Here is a 25770-nt window from a genome sequence, read left to right on the forward strand (position 1 = left end):
CACAAAGGCTGTCTCTCTGTTATGGCCATGGTAGCTCTAGGCTTACATTCTACCAACTTCAAGCCCAACAGAAGAGTGCTTTTCCCTCTAGCCCCCTAGTAATTTCAGCAGAAGTCTCAGCATTGGATTTCACGTGCCAAGTCTGGGTCAGGTATATTTAGTTGAGAGTTGGAGGGAATGGAATCAACCCCATCAAAACCACTTAGTCACTTAGAATAATGGGTATGTTTCCCCAAAGAAAAACCAAGGCATAGTTACCAGAAAAGATAGCATTTGATTCTGGGCAGACAGAAACCAACAGCTATCCACTATAGTCTATCCTTTAGCTACTTAGCAACCGTAACTGTATTAGTTATTGATGACTGGCTAATAAATAAACTTAGTGGTTTAAAACAGCAATATTTATTATCTCTTAGTTTCTTTGGGTCAAGAATCCAGGCATGGCTTAGTAAATCTTCTGACACAGAGTTTCTCACAAGGCTGCAATTAAGGTGTTGGCCAGGGTTTTCAGGAGCACGTGAAGCATCCTCAGCTGGAGAGGACTTGCTTCCAAGCTCACCAACATGGTTGTTGGCAGGCTTCCATTTTTCAAGGGCTGTTGAACTGAGGGCCTCAGTTTCTTGTTGGCAATTGTCTGGAGGCCTCCCTCAGTTCCTTACATGTAGCCTCTCCACTGGGCAGCTCACAACCTGGCAGCTTTGTGAGAGCAATTATGAAGGGCACAGAGCGTGTGAGTGAAACGTAAGTCACAGTTCTTGATAACCTCAACTTAGAAGTGTCATCTCATCATTTTAGCCTTTTTTCTGATCATTAGAAGTGAGCTATGAGGTCTAATTCACACACAAGTGGAGAGACTTACATAAAGATGTGAATACCAGTAGGTGGAAATCACTAACCGCTTTACAGTCTAGTCACTACACATATTAATGCTTACCCTTATTCATGTATATGTATAATTCAGAGATGCTCTACTTAACTAATGCAGCTATTCCTTTTGCTTTTGAAAACAAACCCATCCCCTCTCTAAAAGATGATAACCTAGACTCATTCAAGTCATTCCAGCTCTAACTCGTTGGTCTGGAAAACTAAATAAATACGAGTTTTAATTATTCTCCTCCTCCTCCCCATCTTCCCAATTTATAATGATGAAGGGAATACAGGGCAGCTGGAATGAAAACAATTTGGAGAATGGGGGAAGGAAAAACAGCACACTGTGATTACAAGGTCCATAACAAAAGCCCAGCTGGCCAGGAATATCCTGAGAATTCTTTGTTTTAGCACTGAAGTTAGTTGCTTGGTTAATTTGGCAACTCTAGCTTGCCTTTTGGGGAAGATCTCCCACTTGGAAGGATTTCCTTTCTGGAGTCTGTACATTTTAACAGCCCACTTAATGTTGTTAAGATGGAGCCATAGATGGAGCAATAAGGACAACAGCCAGAACTTTTTGTTTGCCTGGTTTAGAGTTTCACAGTTTCCTTAGAAGCTTTGTAGACTGTTGATTTGTGTTTCATTAACTCAGAAACCAGAGATCATGTTGAGCCCTAATTGTTAACTCTAGACCTTGACCTGACAGTTGCTACCTGGTAATAGGTTTCATTGTGCTAAGACACTACCTGTCTCCCTGGACCTTGGCTTTTATGTGATACAATAACCAAGAGTGAGAAGATTTCCTAATTTGTGCCTTGTCTCCAGGCTAAATTCTAGCAATATTTCTTTCCAAAGGGAGAGTAGATGTCTTTGCTGGGAGGAAGGGCCTGGAAGGGAAGAGGGTACGGGTGGGAGAGACGAGGCATCCTCAGGTCTCAGGTTCCCGTTTGCTCTTCCTGCCACTGTCGCTTTAGCTTGGGGCTCAGATTTGGCTTCTACACAGTTTGAACATTGCCATAGTTCAGAATTATTTAATTCTTAGTCACTCTATCTCCTGTAAAGATAAAAGTTAATGAGAGAGTGTTTTTGATGATTAAATGAGATCATGTATGTAAAACACAAATAAATGGTATCTATTGCTATGGCTGTATTTAGGATTAAATATGTATTTGGAAATGTGGAAACAGAATTTTCAGACTTAGGTCAGTCTGAGGGGTCAAATATTGTGCTTAGGTGGAAGTATTAGGTGATAAAAGTATGAACAGGTTAATTCTGAAGCTGCCCTGAATTGAACAGAGCAAATGTGGGTACATTTAAAAATTCATCACAGGACGTTTCTGACGTAGGATTCACCATTACTTTGAAATTATAACAGCAATTATCAGTGTGTCTTTTGTTTGTTATTATGGCCAAGATGTTTTATTGCGTTCTAGTGTTCCAGATTCACAAAAAAGAGAATTCCCCCATGTGAAGCTTTAGGCCAATGTGAATTTTAAGAAATCTGTCTGTAATTTGAATAATGACAGAAGCTCATACAATCAGATTTTTAAAATATTGAATTAATTGTCCTAAACCTGTGTTAACGGCCAGTTTATTTCACTGGATATCATGTTGCTGTAAAGAAACCGCCATATAATTCCTTTAGAAACTTTTATTTCGTTCCATTAGCTTTCAAATGTTTCTAGGAAAGGATGGCATTTTGGACCTTTAAAAAGTCTCTGGGAGCTCAGACTTCTGGTGAAAATGGTGTCATCAGTTCATACTTGGAAGGATAAGGCATACATTTGGCTCCAAGGAGATCAATAATTTATGAAATATATTTTTAAAAGAGATTTATCTGGATTCAAAAACAGGATAAACATCTCTGTGGGCCAGAAATGGAATAAGAAAGCAGAGTGTGGAGTGAAGTCTCCAACCTGCTTGACTCCTGGGCCAGAAATGAAATAAGAAAGCAGAGTGTGGAGTGAAGTCTCCAACCTGCTTGACTCCTGGTCCAGAAGCCGGGAGGCAGAAGCAGAGCCGAGAGGGCTCCTGCAGACTAGTGGAGCGGAAAGGACTCGGAGAGAGGCCAGGGGCCTGAGGCAGGTCTCTGTCTGAAATCAAAGCCTGGGGCTGGGGGTGGCTCTCTCCTCCCCTTCCTGAGAGAGAAACCCAGGACACGCTAGGCTTTAAGGAGAGACCCACAGGGTCACCACCTCCAGTCACGGCCCTCTTGGTTCTAGGGGGCCCGTCACTTGGACCTAGAGTTGTGCAGTACACAGCCTGCAGCACCTACCTGTGGTCTTGCAGACAGAGCTCGGCCTTTTCACTGAAAGTACACTTCACGTTTTTGTTCTAAGTGAAAACTGACCGACTCCTGAGACCAGTGTTTCTCCTTCAGCCTTCGCAAGTAGAAGCGTTTTTCTTCTTTATGCCAAGAATTACTTGGTCTGGGGGTCATATAGGTGTCTCCTAACCCCTTATTGCTGAACCCAGACCATAGTAGCTGCTTCTTTCTTAAAGGATTCCAGCTCCTTTGAAGCACCTGCCGTCAGACTACTACTCCCTTTTCAGTCATTTCCCACATTCATCAAAGAGTGGAGCCAATGTTATCAGAGTCTTTTTCTTTCTTTTTATTAAGACTTAAAAAAAAAAAAATCTCAAGGATAAGGACTGTTTTTATTTTAACATAATCATAGTCAATATTTTACATTTCTCTAGTTGTCTCCTAAGTCTGTCCCATTTCTTCAACTGTTTTCTAATACTTTTATGGTTGGTTGGTTTGTATTAGGAAACAAAGTCCAACATTACATTTAGTTCATTTTTCTCTTCAGTCTTTTAAAATCTGGAACAATTCCTCTTCATTTATTTGTTTGTTTGTTTAAGAAACCAAGTCATTTGTTCTTTTGGATTTCCCGTATTCTTCTGTTTGCATCCTAGTGGTTTGATTACATGTAACATTTTTATTTAGCTTCTGTATTTCCTGTATACTCGTGATTAGATTTAGAGACTTGGTAAATATATAAAGAATACTTTGTAAGTGATGCTGTGTACTTCCTGTTGCCTCAAGACACATATGTCTTCTTATCTCTTAACTATGATGAGATTAATCAGTGTTTTCAGGTGTTATAAGTCTGATTCACCTGTCATATAGTTTCCCATTAGGTTTTTACTTTAATATTTTTAGCAGTCAAGAATGGTACTTATTTAGAACCGTGTCTTATCAGGAGTTGCATCTTGTGATTCTATCATTCCATCTACGTTTGTTAGCTAAAATCCTTCTATAATAGATTTTGCCTAATCAACTATTTGTTACCCTGAGGTAAGACAAATTCTGATTTATTTTCCTTTATTAATCAGTTTTCAAATAATGAGTTCATTTCCTGGCATGCCCAATGAGTTTCTTTGTTGTTGTTGATGATGATGTTATTATAAACTTGCAGATTTAAAAATTTTGGTATATTTCAATCCATTGCAGTCATTATTCTCTTTAATGCTCTAATGGTTCCATCTTTGCCCAGTTGACTCCTGTGTTCATTTGGGATGATTTCAATAGCTTGCTTGCATTTCTGATAAGATGTTCTAGGTTTCTTATACATTTCCTGCTCCAAACTTGGAATCAGCCATTTTTTTTAAGAAGGCTTTGTTCCTTTTGGAGGGGAATGCTACTTAGAGACCATGATCCAAGTTCTAGGTATGCTCATTGCTATTGGTTTGATCATTACTCCTAGATAAAATGTACTTTTTAACCGATAAAAATATATCATGAGTATATACTGAGGTTTCAAGTTTAAATTCAAGATTATGGCGTTTTACTCCTGATTTGTTTTATTTGCAGTTCTTTTCTCTTACAAGAAAATTTTGGTTCCTAAAGACATTAATATATTCTAGCATATATCCTAAAATATAATTTAAAATAATAATCTCAATATTATTGCTGAATATTGTTTTACATTTTTTGTTTTTTTAATATGAATAAATCTATATATCTTCATAGCCTTCTCTTTATCAGATAAAAAATATCATACTTACTATACATACTTTTTTGCATCTTGCACTTTTTATTTTACAATGTATTGTGGAGATCACTCCATAGATATTACTCAGTCCTTTTTAGAGCTATGTGTTATTCTACTCTGTGAATGTAGTTTATTCAGTCTATCCCTTATTGATACACATTTGGGTTGTTTCCAGTCTTTTGCTAATACCAGTAGTGATGTATGTAGTAAGAGTCTATTTGTATGTTATTTCATAATTTTGCCTGTTTATTTTGGTATAGAATTCTAGAAGTAAGATTGCTAGGTCAAGGATTATATGTGTATATAATTTTGCTATCTCTTGGCATGGTGATGACTGATAGGGATAGGAGTTAGGGAATAGGTAATAAAAATATATGCCTTATAGACATAAGTACTTTGAGGAAGTACTTGTAAGAAGTTTGACTTTATCTTCCTATTTTTTCTTTCCATAGCCTTTTATTCTTCATTAATACTATAATTGTCATAACAATTTAGAAAGATGATAATATTTTGATGGAAATTTAGAGAAGTATTAACTTCTAGGTATAATTAATCTCTCTCAATTTTTTACCTCTTTATTTAATATCTTCTGGTATTAACCAGAGATTTCATAAATTTGTCTTGCCCAATGTATTTTTTAATTTGTTGTAGATTATCTATCAATTTCAAAATTTTTGGCTGGTGTTGCCAAACTTTAAAATCCTTGTAAACTTTATTCAGTTAACAAACTTTTATAACAGTTTTGACTATCATGGGTGCATCTCTCTTTGTTAGTTGGTGCTTAGTTTTCTTATATGTTATCTCTATGTTTTTACATGTGGAAACATTTTCCACCTCTCTGTGCAGCTTGGCTTCTTCACTATGCAGTCAGTTTCTTTACTAACACCTCCTACTCCACTTTTGATTTTTGAAGTTATTATATCTCTTTCTTAGAAACTTAAATTTTAAAGTAAAACCTAGCCCTAGAAAGAGATATTCCTACTATTTTGAGCAGAAATCATGTGATCTCTTTCCAGCTCCTAGAAGCTTTGACTATATACCTCACTGTTCTAATACTGCACCACTGCTGCCTCATACAGGTTGGCTTTCAGATTAGAAATCTCTATAGATTGTTTTCTACTGATTTCTCACTTTTCTGTATCTGTACTTTTGTTGGTCAATTTTTATACCCAAATATGTCGTCTTATGCCTGGTTCCTATTGAATTCTTCTTTCTATGGTTAGATAATCAAGAATGCCTTTTAATTTTTTTTTCTTTTTCGGTGCGTTTCAGAATCTTGCTAACTTATCTAATTAAAAGTTTGATGTATTTTAATGTTGTTCGTTGGTATTTCATGTTTCCTTCTTTAGGTTCGTAACGTTCTTAATGATGCAGTGGATTTACTGGAATTCCGTGATCGAGTCATTAAAGCCTCTTTGAACTATGCACACTTAGTTGTTTCAACATCTCTTCAGTGTTATGTGTTCTCGTAAGCATCTTGCATTTCTTTAAAATCTAGAGTTTTGTCTATGAAAAAAAAATTATTTTCCAGCTGTCATATTAATATGGTTTGGCTTAAACTTAACTTTCTCAAAAACGTCACCTATCTTGAACTTACTCCTAACTGAGAAGTGATAAAAAGTGAGCTATGAGCAGAGAAAATAGATATAATAGTTGTGCATCAAAGGTTAATAATCACTTTTGTAATACAAAATACCTTCTCTGGGATAATGCTTGCTCTTATTTTACTCATAACCCAAGGACTTTAGTATACGTTTATTTCAAAGCCCAGAGAAGTTGAGGAGCCCCTGATAAATGGTATGAAAAGGAACCACCTAACCACTGGCAGAGGACAGCGTACAGCCTGACAGCAGGCTGAAAGAGGTTCAGTAAGGACACGGGAGGTGTTTAGGCCCAGGGTAATCATGAAGGTTCATACTGATAATCCAGAGTTGTCCAGAAATGATGAAAGAAAATATATTCAGTATACTTTGTGTTGGGCTTCCCTGGTGGGAAATTGCAAAATTACTGAAATTTAAGACATAATGTTTGAATCTGAAGGATTGATACTTGTATTAGAGAGGTTGCTTTTTAAAATATTTACCAAAGGTTTAGAAGCTGTTATTTAGTTTTTTTCTCACTCTACCTTTCTCATACCAGTTAATACGTTATCAAAATATTAAATTGCTTTTCTTTTCTGAGTTAACATTGCTTCCCCTCTCTTGTTGGCAAGACATTCACTAAGGTACAAAATATTTATTAAAGTGGAATTCCAGTGAGCAGTAGTGGAAATGAAGTAGTGCTGAGAGCCATCATACCAAAGTATATTTCATTAAATTATTGTAAAAATACCTGGTGTTTTAGATAATAACAGCTATTCTTTACTGAGCACTGTTATACTATCTTTTATGTTCATGATATGATTTACTCTGTGTGTTGAATATTATTATTATTCCCATTTTACAAAATGAAGAAACTGAAGGATGCAGAGATAATTAAATATTAATAATACCCTGGGTCACACTACTTAACTTCTTTACTAAAGGAAGAGCTGAGATTTGAATCCGAGTTGCTAATAACTGTTGTTCCTTTTTTAGTAATAAAAATATAATTTAAAAAATAAACCTGCAAAGAATATACTGGTTTATATGGAAAGAAGTTCCAAAGAAAATCACATATGAGCATTCTATGTTAAATTTTCACTTAATTTCTCAAATAGTTGTATAGAAAATTCCCTTCTTCTGATCAACACTTAGTTTAGGGAGTTTATATCTCCATGACATGTGTATATATCTTAGTTGTCAAGAATCTCAGATATTTTGTAAGGGGATATGGAAAAACCCCCTCATACTCACTGTTCTTTTTAGCTCTCTTGACAAAGAATGAAGGTTAATTCTAATGATTGCATAAAGGAAGCATGTGTGATATTTTTTCTAAAGTACAAAAGTATATAGCTTTATCATACCTGTGAACTCCAGACTTGCTGATAATTAGTAACAGTTTATTCACTATTTGGCCTTATGCATGCATTTACTTACTGAAATGGGTATCAGGCTCTGTGTTAACCACGATTAATTTCCAGCAATGTGCCTGCTTACTGCAACCTTTCCCTTCCCCCATCTTCCAGATCTGCATATGAGATTTAAAGAATTAGATTTAAAGAATTAGTTCTATGAAAGTAACTGAGAGAAGTTTAGAATAGATAGGAATAATAAAACATTTTAAACTATCGAGCAGCTTTGATTATTTGAGGATGGGTTTTTCGGGTTGTAAATGTCCTTTCTCCCCATCCCTGTCTTTGAATCATATTACATCATGGAACTCATAGGAGTTATTTGTTCATTCGTTTTATCCATTTGTTCAGTAAGCATAGTCATAGCTTACATGTATATAGAATTTTACAGTTTACAGAATGTTTCACAGAAATCTTCATTTGCTCAACACTTACACTGGGAGACTGATAGGAAAAGTGATCATGTTATTATTATTATAGTTTTTGTTCAGTATCTGCTACACAACAGGCAGTTAACTAGATACTTTAGGTAAGACATCATTATCACCATTTTACAAATAATGAAACTGTTGTTTAGGAGGTTAAGCTTATTAAGATCATAAGGCTGACAGGTGGTGAAACCAGATTTCTAATCCTGATCTGTCTAGCCAAAACCCCATCTTCTCAAGAGGGAGGGGACATATGTATACTTACGGCTGATTCATGTTGATGTATGGCAGACACCAGTACAATATTGTAAAGCAATTATCTCTCAATTAAAAATAAATAAATTAAAAAAAAGAATGTTCATAGCATCACAATTTATAAGAATCAAAATCTGAAATCAACCAAATGTCCATCAACATTATAATAAACAACTGTGCCATATCCATGCAATAAAATATTACATAATAATGACCAAAAAAACCCATCCTCTTTTTCACTAAGCTATACTGCTACTATTTTTCAAAAGAGAAACATTAGATGACTTGCTCAAATCACAGAGCTAATAAATGACAGAACATGAACTTATGATTCCTCAGTTCACATGTGTGGTTCCTAGAATAAACATTTATTAAGTACTTACTATGTGCTAGGTGCTGGGGACACAGACTCCACTTTCTAGTCAGGTATACAGATGTGCAAATGAATAATTTCAGAACAACGTACCAAGTGCTATAACAGGATCATATACAGAGTTACTGTGAAACTAAAGATGCTTTGTTTAAAATGAGTACCCACTACTTATTAAAAAGTATTTTAAGTGTAAATAAGTATCCATTTTATTTGTCTTTCAGTACGAAGAACTGGAATACACCACTTATATTTGATCTCAAGGAAGGAACTGTTAGTTTAATTCTGCAAGCAGAAAGGTAATTTATTTATCATGTTTCACTATTGAATTTGGGGATTAAAATATTTTAAATTGCAGTAAAATACTCTTTAAAGCATGCCATTTACAGGATGGTATGTTCTGAAATCACTGGTACACTGGAATCAATCTGTTTCTTCTATTTATCTTAAAAGAAAAGAAAAAATAAGAGAATAAGCTCTTAGATCAGTAGTTCTAAAACTCTTTGGTCTCAAAATTTCATTACATCCTTAAAGTTATTGAGGTCTATGTGTGGGTTATATATGTTGGCCTTTAATATGCTAGAAATCCTTCAAGCAAGGCTTCAACACTATGTGAACTGAGAACTTCCAGATGTATAAGCTAGATTTAGACAAGGCAGAGGAACTAGAGATCAAATTGTCAACATCCATTGGATCATGGAAAAAGCAAGAGAATTCCAGAAAAACATCTCCTTCTGTTTCATTGACTACGCTAAAGCCTTTGACTGTGTGGATTCCAACAAACTGTGGAAAATTCTTAGAGATGGGAATACTGGACCGTCGTAACTTGTTTCCTAAGAAACTTGTACGTGGAACAAGAAGCTACAGTTAGAACCAGTCATGGAACAACAGACTGTTTCAAAATTGGGAAAGGAGTCCGTCAAGCCTGTATATTGTCAACCTGCTTATTTAACTTATATTCAGAGTATTTCAAGCAAAATGCCAGACTGGATGAATCACAAGCTGGAATCAAGATTGCCAGGAGAAATATCAGCAACCTCAAATATGCAGATGATACCACCCTAATGGCAGAAAGCAAAGAGGAACTGAAGAGCCTCTTGATGAAAGTGGAAGAGGAGGGTGTAAAAGCTGGCTTAAACCTCAACATTCAAAAAACTAAGATCCTGACATCTGGTTCCATCATTTTTTGGCAAATAGATGGGGGGAAAAAATGGAAACAGTGGCAGATTTTATTTTCTTAGGCTCCAAAATCACTGCAGATGGTGACTACAAGCCATGAAATTAAAAGACTCTTGCTCCTTGGAACGAAAACTATGACAAACCTAGACAGTGTATTAAGAAGCAAAGACATCACTTTGCTGACAAAGATCCATATAGTCAAAGCTATGGTTTTTCCGGTAGTCTTGTGCAGATGTGAGAGTTGGACCATAATGAAGGCTGAGCACCAAAGAATTGATGCTTTTGAACTGTGAAGCCGGAGAAGACTCTTTAGAGTCCCTTGGACAGCAAGGAGATCAAACCAGTCAATCCTAAAGGAAATCAACCCTGAATATCCATTGGAAGGACTGATGCTAAAGCTGAAACTATTAATACTTTGGCCTCCTAATGTGAAGAGTCAACTCATTGGAAAAGACCTGGAAGCTGGGAAAGATTGAGGACAGAAGGAGGAGGGGGCAACAGAGGATGGCATCACTGACTCAGTGGACTTGAATCTGAGCAAACTCTGGGAGATAGTGAAGGACAGGGAAGCTTGGCATGCTGCAGTCCATGGGGTCACAAAGAGTCAAACATGACTTAGCAACTGAACAAGAACAAAATACTAGAAAGTAAAATTGAGAGATTTAAAATATATCAATTTATTATAAATGATAAGAATAAACTTATTACAAGTAAACAGAGTAATGATGAGAGAATGACAGTGAAACAGGCAAATTACTGTAACATAGTTTTGACCTCATTGTTCCTATATTTTTTGTCTTGTATTTGTTTTAAAATACTGGTTGAAATTCATTCATTTTATGAGGCACTACTAGGCTGTGATCTGGAGTTTGAAAAACAATATTCTCTATCAAGACTTTGTGTATACAGGACTGAGAAACTCTGGGCCAGTTAACTGGAGTAAAGTAGTAATAGCTATTACTCAGGAACCCACATTTTTCCATGAAAATGATCAATCAATCTGTCACATACAGTGGTACCCTACTGAATCAGAGGTCAGAGTCAGAAAGTTAAACTCGATAAAAGCAGGAATAAAGCATGAAAATATAATCTACAATTACTTAAGATTGATGCCCATGAAATCTTTTCAGTAAAACCATTTATTTTATTACCTCATTCCTTTACTTACCACTTAGGCAACTCTTGAGAGTGTTATTATCAGGTTTTCTAGCCCATTTGTTGTTGTTTAGTTGCTAGATTGTGTCTGACTCTTTTGCGACCCTTATGCACCACAGCCTGCCAGGCTCCTCTGTCCATGGAATTTCCCAGGCAAGAATACTGGAGTGGATTGCCATTTCCTACTCTGAGATATTTTCACAACCCAGGGATTGAACTTGTGTCTCCTATAACTCCTGCACTGGCAGGGGGATTCATTACCACTACCTGGGAAGCCCATAGCCTTCTACAAAGAGCCAGATGCTGAATGCTGGTGGCTGTTAGAATCTGGCACAATGACAGGAAGAAAGTGACTGCTGGCAAGAAAGCATGGAGAAAAACGAATGGCACAGAGCCTTTTTTTTTTTTCAATTGAAACACAACTTTATTCTGATTCTAAATGAAAAGGAATGGGAATGACAGTAACAAATAAGATTCCACCTCTCAATATTGTCATGTGACTATAGCAGTCTTATGTTAGAAACTCAAGGAGGAAACAACTGTGTTCCGAAACACCTAAATATGCAGGTCCAAAAAATGAAGGTATTTTTTCTAAACTGCCATATTCACTCAAAAGCCCATCTATCTCCTTCAGCATCCAAAGATTAAACACATGTTCTTCTTAGCTATATAATAAAGTGGCAAACACGCTGCATCACTGACATCACAGGACAGTTGCCTATAAAACTAGATTTCTGATGCTGGGCCCCAGCTTCACTTTGTCACAGGTCATCATCTTCATCCAGGAGAGCAGTTGTCTGAGCAACCTCTAAATTGTGCCCATGCTGTGCTGCCAAGGCTGGGGCCTTGACCACCTCTGGCGGGGCAAGAGCAGGCATGGTGACAAACTCCAAGTTAGGGTCTCTGGTCAGTTTTCTAGCAAACCAGAGGAAGAGCTTTTCAAAGTTGTAGATACTTTTGGCAGAAATGTCATAGAACTGAAGGTTCTTCTTTCAGTGGAAGACAGTTGACTTTGCCTTAACCTTTCTGTCCTTAGCATCCACTTGGTTGCCACACAGCACAGCTGGGGTGTTCTCACACACGCATACCAGATCTCTGCCAGTTGGGCACATTCTTGTAACTCACTCTCGATGTTACATCAAACATTACAACGGCACACTGAGCTTGTGTATAGTAGTCATCCCTCAGTCCACCAAGCTTCTCCTGACCAGCTGGATCCCACACACTGAACTTAATCGATCCTCTGTTGGTATGGAACACAAGAGGATGGACCTTAACACCCAAGGTAGCCACATGCTTCTCAAATTCAGCAGTCAGATGACATTTCATGAATGTAATTTTTCCAGTACCACCATCACCAACCAAAACAAGTTGGAACTGAACTTGGGCTTCTCTTTGGGCAGCCATTTCAGTGTTACTTCCAGAAGTGTCTGTGCCCATCTGACTAAGGGCTGGAAAGGTGGCAGAAGCATAGCACCAGCAGATTCTCCTAAGTATCAAAGCTATCAGTTGCACAGTTGCTGAAGAGTATGATCATCATATTGATGACCCTGAGTGATCAAGAAAATAATTGTATCAGATTGTCTACCAGCTGTTTAATGATATTGAACCAGTGATTGATTGATTGATTGATTTATATCGTAAATTTTTCAAACAAAAAGACATCTTTGCCAGGTAAAAGGTAAGATATCAGCTATCTAAAAAACCATATTTTTGAAATTCGTTTTTACTTGAATAGTTCCAAATAAATTTATTTCTTTATATAGTATTTATAAATGTATATTGAATATGCTCTTAGTAAAGTCATATGTTAAGTGTAAATGATTAGATAATTAAAGAATTTTTTTTTTTAGAATATTTTATTTACTAACCATTGCTGGCCATATTTGTACATTAGAAATGTTTGCCCCTTGGAATAGTGTTTATTCACAGGAAGTTAAAGCTTTAGTGTGTTGTTTAGAAGAGAAAATGCTTTTATTACTGAGACGAAAAAAAAAGAATATATACTAGTATGATATGTCACTTGTCAATGTTAGCAAATATTGTTTTCATACACTAATGTGTAAGGGCCAAATCCTTTAATTAAATAAGCCACACAGCAGTACTCAAGTATTCATTTAATTCAAGTGTCATTTTTGGTATTCATTGTATACTAACTTTTGTTTATCTTGATGTTTATTTCCTAATGGTTTCCACAGCAAAAAGGAACAGTTAGCAATTCTTGAATCAAGAAATAGTTCCGGGGAATTCCCTGGCCATCCAGTGGCTAGGACTTGGCTGTTTCATTGCTGAGGGCCCAGGTTCAATTCCTAGTTGGAGAATTAAGATTCCATAAGCTGTGTGGTGTGATCCAAAAAAAAAAAAAAATCTGAATCAAGGATATTAATAGCTTGAACATAAAGTTTTAAGAAGTAATAATATGTTCAGCTTTGAAGAAACAGACTCTCTGATACAGCAATAGTATGAGTGTAAATCAATAGACCTTTTAAAGGGGAGTCTAACAACATATGTTAAATTTTTAAAAGTATATGCCCTTTGATCCAAATATTGCATTTTTAGGATTTATACTAAGGAAATAAGCAATGTAAACATACAGAGATGTGTATATACCTTAGACATTCTTTTTTTGTTTCTTTGTTTCTTTTTTTTTTTAAATTTATTTTTATTAGTTGGAGGCTAATTGCTTTACAATATTGTAGTGGTTTTTGTCATACATTGACATGAATCAGCCATACCTTAGACATTCTTTAAGAGTGAATAATTTGAAATAAAATAAATGTCCATCAGGAAAGAGTTAATTAAGTTCTATCCATACTTTGCCACAAGTTATCTCTATGGAGGTAAGAAGATTGCAAGAGATCTTTTACTTTCTCTGTATTATTTGAATTGGTTTTTTGTAATGTTCTTAAAATTTCAAAGGAAAAAATAGCAGCCATAAAATGTTTATATTTTGACTTAAAAAATAAACAACACAAGATACTATGCCTTGAATAGAACTGTCATCACAGCAAATGAACCCAACTACCTGATATTAAAAAAACAGATTTTTAGATATGAATACATTTCTTCATGGTTACTGTATTATTTTAAAATCAAAGCTTCTTATTTTAATAAATGCTCACTGTGATGTTAATTTTTGAGTCATTTTCACTCTTTAGGACTCTGCCTAGTATTTAATCTAATTTAATACTGTAATTTAATGATCCTTAGCATAATCTTTAATTGTAAAATATGTGTTAATACTGTTTCATAAAACAAATAGCGTCTGTCATTAAAAGATTCACTGAATTGTAAATTACATGATTTTTATTGCTTTTGTATAGATATGCTTCTTTAGGAAAGGAAATGAATTATAATTATGATATTAAAGGGATCAAAACTTTATAGGGTTGTGATTATGGACATTTTCATTTTTCTTTTCCTACTTCCATCAAAAAATAAAAACCTGGGAAACAAATCAAAACAACCAAATGTTGACTTTTCAGGTTGTTTTTATACTTCATTTTTTATATACCTATGTTTTATTATTGTTTTAATTGTAAGATTTAGATATTTCCAAAGCATAAAATATTTTCTAAATGAAAATGAAATTATAGTAAATCCTACTTGAGAATACATCTTTATTCTGTATTTTTTAGACATTTTCTTCTTGTAGATGGTGGTGGTATCTATTTATATTCTTATGAAGGGCGCTTCCTTTCCTCTCCAAAATTTCCTGGAATGAGAACAGATATTCTAAATGCACAGACTGTCTCTCTGAGTAATGATACCATAGCAATAAAAGACAAAGCTGATGAAAAAAGTAAGTGCATTTTTATAATTTTCAATGAAACTTATTAAAATTTTCATCAATTGATTTTCATTTTCTCATCTATTAATATGTTGACTTTATATGGAAGAATGGTGAGCTTTCTAATTTGTCCTAATCATGAATTAAAGAACTAAAGTTGTCGTGTTATTTCCAGTTGATGGAACAAATAAATATTGTCACAACATCAAAGCTTAGTGGTAAGAAGTAAATCTATATATTTAGTAGCTGTTGGTATAGTTTTAATTCAAGACTGTGAGTCCTAAAAATTTATGTTAATTTTTAAGTTTATTGAAAGTATTTCCTTTTTCTTCATTTAGTAACATAGTAAATATTGTGCTTCATTGTACTGTTTATTTTGGTTATATATATTCATGTATTTTTTATACTTACATATTTTTAAACTAAAGAAGTAGGAGAAGGTTACAAATAATTTTTGATTTTCATATAAAAATCCAGGCCACATTAGTGTTTATAAATAAATTTAAGTATGTCAGGTGTTTTGGAATGTCACAGTATGAATAAAACTATTTTTTTAAGGCAATGCTGTATCATAGCATGTATCCAACAAATATATTGAGTGCTTCCTATGTGCCAAGTAGTCTTCTAGAAGTTGAGGATACAAAAGTGCAAAAAAAAAAAACAGGTAATCAAGCGAATATAGTCAACTAATGATACATGCTGTGAAGAAAATTAATGCAGGATAAGGGCATAGAGAGTTCTAGAGCTGGGGCAGGGCAGTGACTATAGGACAAGCAAATGCAAGGGTGGGAACAAGGCCTTAGGACTAGGTCATGGTGAACTAAGCAGAGTGTGATGGGAGAAGACACAGTTAGATAAGGAGCAGTCAGATCGTGTAGACTTGGCCGTGATAAAGACGCTGGCCTGAGAGAGTGAAGACAAGCACATTATCCTAAAATTTTTCCTGGGTGAATGAAGGACGGGGAACGAGGAAGTTTTGAGTAGGTCACACAAACCCAGAGTTCTGTTTTTGTCATGATAAGTTTGAATACTTTCTAGACGTCCAAGAGGGGTTGGAGAGGAAACAATGAAATAAACGAATCCAGGGCTCAGAAGGGAGTTGGAGATGAGATAGGAATCTGGGAGTCATTGATGTGTAGATGGTGCCATGGCACGGTGGAGTCACCTAGAAAGTGAATATAGACAGAGAAGACCAGTGGCAGAGTGCATCAATATTTAGAGATGAGTAAGAGGAAAAAGAACTAATGAGGTAAGAGTGAGAGTGAGGCACCCTTAAAGCCTAGTGGTGAGATACAGAATAATTGTTTCTTCTCTGGTAATACATACTACTAAAAATGTTTAGTAGTGACATGTTAAAAAAAGGTATGACCTGGCTGTTAATTTTGTTAGTTCATGGAACATCTAATTTTGGAGCTAGAAAACTGTCCCACTTTAAAATTTTCAGTACTTTCAGATAGCATCACCTCTCATTCTAGTAGGAAAGATAATTCTCCTAAACAGAGCTATTATTCTCTCTCTTTACGCCTCAGGCTTTCTCTGAGAGGGGACATTTGGTAATTGATTTGTTTTTAAAGGATTTATTTCCTGTCTAAAAGAGAGGAAAGAGAACGAAATGAAATGAAATAAAGCAGAATCTAGACAGCAGACAGATTTAAGATGAGGGTGTAATTGTTAATAATTTGGAAGTCAGATTTTTGTCTTCAGTGAACTTAAATTTGAAAATCCCAGTGATCACTATGAAGTTTCTATACTTTCCTTATTCAACATCACATATTTTAGATGGAAGCTATAATAAGGTATGTATGTTTCCAACTGAATATACCTTATTCTGAATTTTCCTGTAGTTAATTCACATCTGAAACATATTTCATTATCATTTAAGCCACTGATAATTTATAGAATTTTAGAGCCAAAAAGAATTATAAACATTTTCAGAGTTATGGATTTACATGCAAATAAATTATGTTTTCCTTACATAAAGTTTGTTGAATAAAATAATCATGTTATTCCATCCTGCCATAAACAGAAAATTTTAAAAACTTAAACTAAAATTATTGTAGAACTGATAGAAAAGTGAGAAGAAAAGTAGTTTTCTTATGTTTAAAGAAACTAGTAATTACTGAAGGCTAGATAGAGATACACTAACCATAGAAAGCACAGCTGAAGTACCTGGAATCTTTAACCTGGAGAAGTTTTCTTTCAAGGGGACCATTCACAGATGAAATCAGCGGTTCCTTCCTGACTTGGGAGTTCCTTTACAGGCAGGATTCTTTGAACCAAGCCTAGTAGTGCTCAATTAATGCATGTTAAGTGCATTTGATTATGATTAAGGAGTAGAGGTACATATGATTAAGGTAGATACTCCTTATGATTAAGGAGTAGGAGTATTGCTTTTGACTTGCTTCTTCTCCTCCACCTTGCGTGGATTCACTATGATGTCATTGTGAGTGATTCTTTGAAACAAAAATCTGGGTAGAGGAAGGTGAACTGGAGTAATTTGGGAGTTACTTAAAGAGAATCACTAAAGCGCTGACAGTCTTCAAAGAGCAAAAAATAGTGGGCAATATCTCTGTCACTTATGACACTAGGAGAAGCCTTTGATGAAACAGAAGGGGCAGAGGCAGCTTTTGTTCCTGACTTCTTCAGTACACATCTCCAATAATTTTTACAACTTGGCCTACTCAGAATATCTGAGAAAGATGGGATTGGAAATAGAGAACTTTGAATTATCATTTTTTAGATAATGATTGATGTCATGAAAATAATCCAGGAAAGTATATAGCATGAATAGGTGACCTAAAACAAAACCTAGCAACAGGGATCACCAAAGAAGGAAGAACTAGCAAAAAGAGAATAAGGGATGGTCCATAATAGGAAAGAATCAGCAGGAAACAGTGTTTTTTGGTAGCTCACATAGGAGTTTCAAGAAAGAGGATGGTCAGGAGTATCCAGTGCTCCTGGGAGGTCAAGACTAAAAGCAGATTCTTGACTAAAAATAGACTCTTTGATTTGGCAGCATATGAGTCATTGATGATCCAGGCAAGAGCCTTTGCATCAGTGTAGTGAAGTTGAACATCAAGTTGCTTAGTGGTAAAGAATCTGCCTGCTAATGCAGGAGACACAGGAGACTCAGGTTCAGTACCTGAGTTGGAAAGATCCCCTGGAGGAGGAAATAGCAACCCACTCCAGTATTCTTGCCTGAAAAATCCTATGGACAGAGGAGTCTGGTGGGCTACAGTCCATAGGATTGCAAAGAGTCAGGCAAGACTGAGCACACAAAAAGCCATTTCAGGGAATTGAAAGTCCAAACTCTATAATCATAAGCTTGGTCTTTCTGGTGACCCTATAGCTATCCTGAAGCTATCTAGGGAATCACCCAGAGTCTCTCTATTAGCATAACAAAGACATTCCTGTGACTCAGTTGTGGAAGACCTGTGTCAGGAACCCAAGACAAAGACCACACAGATTATCACACAGTAGTGTACTGACCACAGGGAACTCATCACTACATAATTTCCTGGTAGTATAGTAGGCACTCAATATATTTTTCCTTTGTGAAATGATTGTCTGGGTTGTTATGTTGGTCTAAATCAGAGTTATGAAAATTATAAACTACATCCAGATTTGGACTTGCCATTTTTGATCCTGTGGTACGTTGATTCCATACCATTAATAATAATTCTAATTAGGGAATGTATATTTTAGGAAGACGTGTTTGGTTCCACTGAGAAATATGACCTTATTACTAACTAGGAATTAGATGCTGCTGCTCTGCGGTGCTGATAGGTATGCTATGGTGCAAAGAGTTAAATAATTTCTCATTGGGATTGTGATAGCTCCATAGAAATTTGCCAGTAAAAATTCTAACAATATGGTAATTAATTATGGTAATATGATAATTAATGTAATATGGTAATTAACGCTTTACTTTTTTTTAAGTAATCTTCCTCTTTGAGGCATCAACTGGAAAACCAATGGGAGACGGGAAGTTTCTTTCTCATAAGGTGATGGATATTAGCTATTTTAAATGTAAATAGTTATTTACTTCTTTTCAAAATTAATGTTTTCAGACTTCCCTGGTAGTCCAGTGGTTAAGACTTTGCACGTCCATTGCAGGGAGCATGGATTTGATCCCTAATCGGCAAAGTTCCATGTGCTCCATGGTGAGGCCAGAAAACAAAAATTAAAAACAAAACACTAAGAGCAAAATTAATGTTTTCATTTTAAGGAGGAAAACATGGAGGTTAGTTTTATATTTAAAACCAGTGTGCAGTCTATGCAGAGTATTTTGCCTAAAAATGTCCTAAAGACTAAGCACTATTAAATTCTGTAATGGAAAGCTATATATATGCAAATTAATTGAATGAACGAAATCTGACATATGTTTTTGTTCAAGCTCTTTACTCCTTTTTAAAAAATTATTATTTGTTTTATTTATTTTTGGCTGCGCTCATTCTTCATTGCTGTGCTCGGGCTTTCTCCAGTTAAGGCACATGGACTTCAGTAATTGCAGTGCATGGGCTCAGTAGTTGTGAGTTAGTTTCCCCACAGCATGTGGAGTCTTAGTTTCTGGACCAGGGATCGAATTCATGTGCCCTGCATTGGCAGGTGGATTTTTAACCACTGGACCACCAGAGAAGTCCCTCTTTACTGCTTTTCAATAGAATATCCTATCTTGATTAAACTTTTAGCACATATAATATCAGTAAATAAAAATGTGTTTATACATCAATACAGCTTACACTTTTCCCATTGACCTGTTCTAACCCTTTTTTTTTTTTAGGTTTTAAGACTGTAGTTAAACTGAAAAAAAATATCTGAAACTGGAAAAAAAAATTCCTGAATTGCGAGCTGTTTATTAGTTCTGACTTTTAGCTTTAGAACAAACAAATGGCACCCTTCCATTGAGTTATCCTCCAATAAGTGATATATTAGGGTTTAAAGATTTTTTTAACTTTATTGTCTAATGCTACTAGTGAAGTGTTACCCTATATTTTCTTTTCTTCTTTTTGTAATTATTCGTTGAATAACAAATACATTCAGTGGTTCAGAAATGGAAAAGCAGTCAGTGAAAAACTACTCCTGCTGCACCTGTCGGTATAGTTCCTTTCCACCAAATAAGTAGCCATCATTATTAATCTCCTTTTATCCGTCCAGAGGTTTTTAGTGCATACATGGACAAAATGGGTATATGTTCCTTTCTCTTTCTTTTACAAAAAGATGACATATAAGTCTGTACTTTGCTTTTCTCAGGCAACATTCTATTTCTGGAAATTTTTCCATATCAATAGATAAAAGTACTTTTGCAGTCCTTCTTCCTGCCATAAGTATAACATTTTATGGATGTATCAAAATTTGTTTAACTTGTGCCCAAATGATAGACACAAATGGAAGTGTATTTCAACTTATTGAGTTTCAAAGATTACATTATTTTATGGTGTTCTAATGGGCATTTTCCCTTGTAAATTAAAAAACAAGTAATTATACTTTAACTTTTGAATTATTTGTATATTAGCAGTTAAGTTATTTAGCAGGGACATTTTACCATTATAAGTAGGTAAATGATATTTAATTGATCTTTAAATAAACATATGTTCTTGTAAGTAAACAATTAAAATAATCTGATGTAAGCACTGAAACTAATCCAGAATTTTCATTCTTTATAAATTTTAGAATGAAGTTTTGGAAATTGCTCTGGATCAAAAGGGACTCACCAATGATAGAAAAATTGCTTTCATTGATAAAAATAGAGATCTCTATATCACTTCAGTGAAACGATTTGGGAAGGAAGAACAGATTGTCAAACTTGGTAAAATAATTGTAATACATTTAAATTTTTTATTATTTTCAGTATTCTTAGATCTACTCTTTATGTTATACTAAATAGCTTACTTGCTTGAATGAATCTGTGAATAATGCTTTGGTCTCCTAACATTTCTTAGCTATTTAATTCCATTTTGATAGCAAATCTTTAGCTGTTGCAACTCACTTGGTATTGAAAAAAAGACATGCAGATTGAAAATATAATGGTTCTGGGTAAAATGTTCAAATATTTCCATAAATTTTTATGTGAATTTTTGCACATGTTTTCACCATCAGAAAATACTCATACCTACCAGCAGTTAGTTGGGGTCTTATACATCAGCTGATTTTAAAGATATGTTTTTAATACTTATATAATGGAACTAATACATTAACATTACATTAACATTCTTTTTAAAATAAGGAACAATGGTGCATACTTTGGCGTGGAGTGATACGTGCAATATCCTTTGTGGACTTCAAGATACTCGATTTACAGTCTGGTATTACCCCAATACGGTTTATGTGGACAGAGACATTTTGCCTAAAACATTATACGAAAGGGATGCAAGGTAACATTTTACTGTGTGGGATTGTTTATTGTCATCAGTAAAACTAACAGAGTGTTGTATTCTTACTTCTAATTTCATTCCTACAAAATAATCTTTTATGTTACTTAGTCAACTAAATAAATTATTCAGCTAAAACTAATTTAATGAGATTTAAGTGATAGAATCAAGTTGAAAGTGTTGTATTGATGTAATACTATTTATTTATATGTTTCTTAAATGAATATAATTTTTTCTTATATGATTTTCAGGTTTACTGTTGTTTAATGATAACTCAGGTAGTTTTTTCAATGTGGTTTAATTATTTTATTTTAGGCACTCAATATTTTTCTGTGATATACAATTTTATGACAGCCTTTACTCTTTCCCATTTTATCATTGACCTTGAGACTCTCAGGAATGTATGTCTCTTGAGAACTGAATTTTAAAATTGATATTAAATATAGAAAAAAATACATAAAGTTACTAAAAAGTTTTTTTTTTAATTTTGCATTCTTCAGAAAATCAAATGCATTTATATTCCTAATTTCTCTAAGAAATAGCAGGGAGATCTCTTATTCTTGGCAAACTAGGAATACAAAGGCTTCTCAACGCCAAATGTTAGTTTGACTTTCAAATCTATTTTGAGTTCATTTTTAATATTCAAGCTCACGTTAGCAAAACCGGAGAGTCATCATATAAAAAAATTAACTAATAAAGAGAAGTTAGTCTCTTTACTTAAAGTTCACCTCCTGTTATGAGAAAATAATCTTGGAATCAACTTTTTAATGTTTGTACTTTCAAAAGCTGAAGCTAAGTGCTTTAATCATTTGTGTGATTTACCTTAATTCTTAGGAAAAAAGATCATTTCAAATGCTTTTAGGCATAGTTGTCAAATATGTAATAACTTTTGTCATGTTAAAATGTTTGTATATTTTGCTCTAAGTGTACATAGCAAGTTAGATTCCAATATTTATTTAAAGATATACATTCTCCCTGGAATTAACTTTCTTGGATGCGTTTTGGAGATTGTAGATTTCATATGTATGTTGGGGTCAACTCCTAAATTTAAATTGTATGAAATTTTTTGCTCAGAATATAAATTTCACTTTGCCTTTTTTCAACAGTGAATTTAGTAAAAACCCCCATATTGTGAGTTTTGTTGGAAATCAAGTAACTATAAGAAGAGCTGATGGCTCTCTGGTTCACATCAGCATATCACCATATCCTGCTATTCTCCACGAATATGTAAGCAGTTCAAAATGGGAAGATGCTGTAAGACTTTGTCGTTTTGTTAAGGTACTTTACATTTCAGATCCACAGTTGTATATATATTGTGTATTAGTTTATACAATATCTTTTTGCAAGATGAGAAATAATAAGAGCTAAGGGTTGGAAAAATTGTAAACAAGATCATATTTTTTTTTAATAAGTGATGTCATGAGTGATACAGAGAGATAGATGTTGCTGTGTGATTTATTCTCTGAAGAAGTGAGTAGTTTCTTCTTGCTGGTACATATAAAAACATTTCATGAAACTTTTTTTAAAAGTCACATTCCCAGGTTCTATCCCCAAGGTCTAATTTATTAAATCTAGTGAGCCTGGGCATATTTTTAAGTTCCTCAGATGATTTGTATAGCTAAGGTTAAGAGCCATTCAGTACTTTAGATCAGCATTTTCCAACCTAGTTGAATTAAGTATTTTCTGAGCATGTTTGACCACAGAACTCTTTTATTTTACATTATTTAATTCTCTTAGAATACACTTTTGTAAAAGGACTTTTAGGTGGTTTTCCTTACAATGGGTTATTGGTGACAGTCTGCTCTCACAGCATTGTCTGAAAACCTCACTTTTTCTCTGGTTCCCTGCAGTTGCATTCTTTGACATCTCATCAAAAAGACTAGAGGGCTTATAACTATGAGTTATCATTAATGTGTATCATAAGTTCAAAAGTAAACCTTTTTTAATTAGAAATGAACATTTCACAAAAAATTTATTCAAAACTTTCCCTATGTGTTATAACAGCATAGCCACAATGAAATTTCCACATCATTAATTTATTAAATTACTATTTTTTTCAGTGCCAAGCTCAGCAATCTTTTATTTTACATTAAAATATAACCTTAAAATATAACCTTGTTATATTTTAATTCACTGTTTATTTTAAGGCAGTTCAGCCATGTAGTTGAAATAATTGTTCTCATATTTCACTTTAGGAGCAAACCATGTGGGCTTGTCTAGCTGCTATGGCAGTTGCTAATCGAGATATGACTACTGCAGAAATAGCCTACGCAGCAATCGGTGAAGTAAATAGTGTTTACTTATGTTTCTGTGTTTGTGTGTGTATGTGTGTTTTTAACTGTAATTTGTTACTATATACTTCAAATATTTTTCTTTCATTCTTAGATTGATAAAGTTCAATATATCAATTCTATAAAAAATCTTCCATCTAAAGAATCAAAAATGGCCCACATATTAATGTTTAGTGGGAACATACAGGAGGCTGAAACTGTTCTTCTTCAGGCTGGCCTTGTTTATCAAGCAATTCAGATCAATATTAATCTCTACAACTGGGAAAGGTAATACAACCATTTTTCATTAATTCCAAAACCTGACTGATCTTAATGTATTCTTCTATCTACCACTTAGTAAATTACATTTTCCATTGTACTTAAGAGTTTCCTGATATCATATAAAAATTTATTCACATTTATATTTGTGAGTCAGTTCAGTTGCTCAGTTGTATCCGACTATTTGTGACCCCATGGACTGCAGCATGCCAGGCTTCCCTGTCCATCACCAACTCCTGGAACTTGCTAAAACTCATGTCCATTGAGTCGGTGATAACATCCAACCATCTCATCCTCTGTCGTCCCCTTCTCCTCCCACCTTCAGTCTTTCCCAGCATTAGGGTCTTTCAAATGAGCCGGTTCTTCACATCAGGTCGCTGAAGTACTGGAGTTTCAGCTTCAGCATCAGTCTTTCCAATGAATATTCAGGACTGATTTCCTTTAGGATGGACTGGTTGGATCTCCTTGCAGTCCAAGGGACTCTCAAGAGTCTTCTCCAACACCACAGTTCAAAAGCATCAATTCTTTGGCACTCAGCTTTCTTTATGGTTCAACTCTCACATTCATACATGACTACTGGAAAAAACCATAGCTTTGACTAGACAGACCTTTGTCAGCAAAGTAATGTCTCTGCTTTTTAATATGCTATCTAGGTTGGTCATAACTTTTCTTCCAAGGAGCAAGTGTCTTTTAATTTCGTGGTTGCAGTTGCCATCTGCAGTGATTTTGGAGCCCAGGAAAATACAGTCTGTCACGGTTTCCATTGTTTCCGCATCTGTTTGCCATGAAGTGATGGGACCAGATGCCATGATCTTAGTTTTCTAAATGTTGAGTTTTAAGCCAGCTTTTTCACTGTCCTCTTTTACTTTCATCAAGAGGCTCTTCAGTTCTTCCCTTTCTGCCATAAGGGTGGTATCATCTGCATATCTGAGGTTATTGATATTTCCCCTGGCAATCTTGATTCCAGCTTTTGCTTCATCCAGCCCAGCATTTGCATGATGTACTCTGAATATAGGTTAAATAAGCAGGGTGATAATATACAGCTTTGATGTGCTCCTTTCCCAATTTGGAACCAGTCCATTGTTCCATGTCTGGTTCTGTTGCTTCTTGAACCAGAACTGTTCAAGAAATGTTGCTTCTTGACCTGCATACAGATTTCTCAGGAGGCAGGTCAGGTGGTCTGGTATTCCCATCTCTTGAGGAATTTTCCACAGTTTGTTGTGATCCACACAGTCAAAGGCTTTGGCATAGTCAGTAAAGCAGAAGTAGATGTTTTTCTGGAACTCTCTTGTTTTTTCAGTGATCCAACAGATGTTGGCAATTTGATCTCTGGTTCCTCTGCCTTTTCTAAATCCAGCTTGAACATATTTGTGAGTAGTCTGCCATTAAAGATTTTTGCCATTTCTGACTCATGATTAATTAGATGTTATCTGTGAAGAAGAAAAGAGAGTCTAAGATGGCTCCAGAATTTCTGGTTTTAGTAACTGGCTAGGTGGTGGTAAGATATTAGCAGGTTTGGAAGGGATGTTGAATTTGAAATATTTGTTTAGAGATATGCGATAATAGTTGATTATTAGACATGGAGCTCAGGAAAGATTTTAAATAGAGATGTAGATTAAGAGTCATAAGCAAGCGGATGATAGTCGAAGCCAGAAGGATGGATGCAATTGCCTGGGGCTTGTGTGGAGTGAGAACACATCAACTCTATTTGCGGGATGGGTGAAAGAAGAGAAATTCACTGAAAGATTGGGATAAAGCAGTTAGACAGGCAGAGAGAGGATCCGGGAAAGGCTTGTTAAGCTAAGAAAGACAAAGG

The 25770-nt window shown here is 35.0% G+C and overlaps 1 protein-coding gene across 5 annotated transcripts in view; it reads left to right on the plus strand.

Moving 5' to 3' along the window:
- IFT80 (intraflagellar transport 80) overlaps positions 1-25770 on the plus strand; it is a 114475-nt gene that overhangs the window by 68459 nt on the left and 20246 nt on the right. For 4 of the 5 annotated variants that reach the window (XM_043473879.1, XM_043473883.1, XM_043473880.1 and 1 more), the window contains 9 exons: positions 6215-6333; positions 9135-9209; positions 14883-15046; positions 18974-19038; positions 20708-20843; positions 21261-21408; positions 22512-22683; positions 23601-23690; positions 23791-23963. In XM_043473879.1, coding sequence (XP_043329814.1) covers positions 6215-6333; positions 9135-9209; positions 14883-15046; positions 18974-19038; positions 20708-20843; positions 21261-21408; positions 22512-22683; positions 23601-23690; positions 23791-23963 — 1142 coding nt within the window. The remainder of the gene's footprint in view (positions 1-6214; positions 6334-9134; positions 9210-14882; positions 15047-18973; positions 19039-20707; positions 20844-21260; positions 21409-22511; positions 22684-23600; positions 23691-23790; positions 23964-25770) is intronic. The other variant, XM_043473882.1, reaches the window with a different exon arrangement.

Source organism: Cervus canadensis, chromosome 7, assembly GCF_019320065.1.
Source record: "Cervus canadensis isolate Bull #8, Minnesota chromosome 7, ASM1932006v1, whole genome shotgun sequence".
Taxonomy (NCBI): domain Eukaryota; kingdom Metazoa; phylum Chordata; class Mammalia; order Artiodactyla; family Cervidae; genus Cervus; species Cervus canadensis.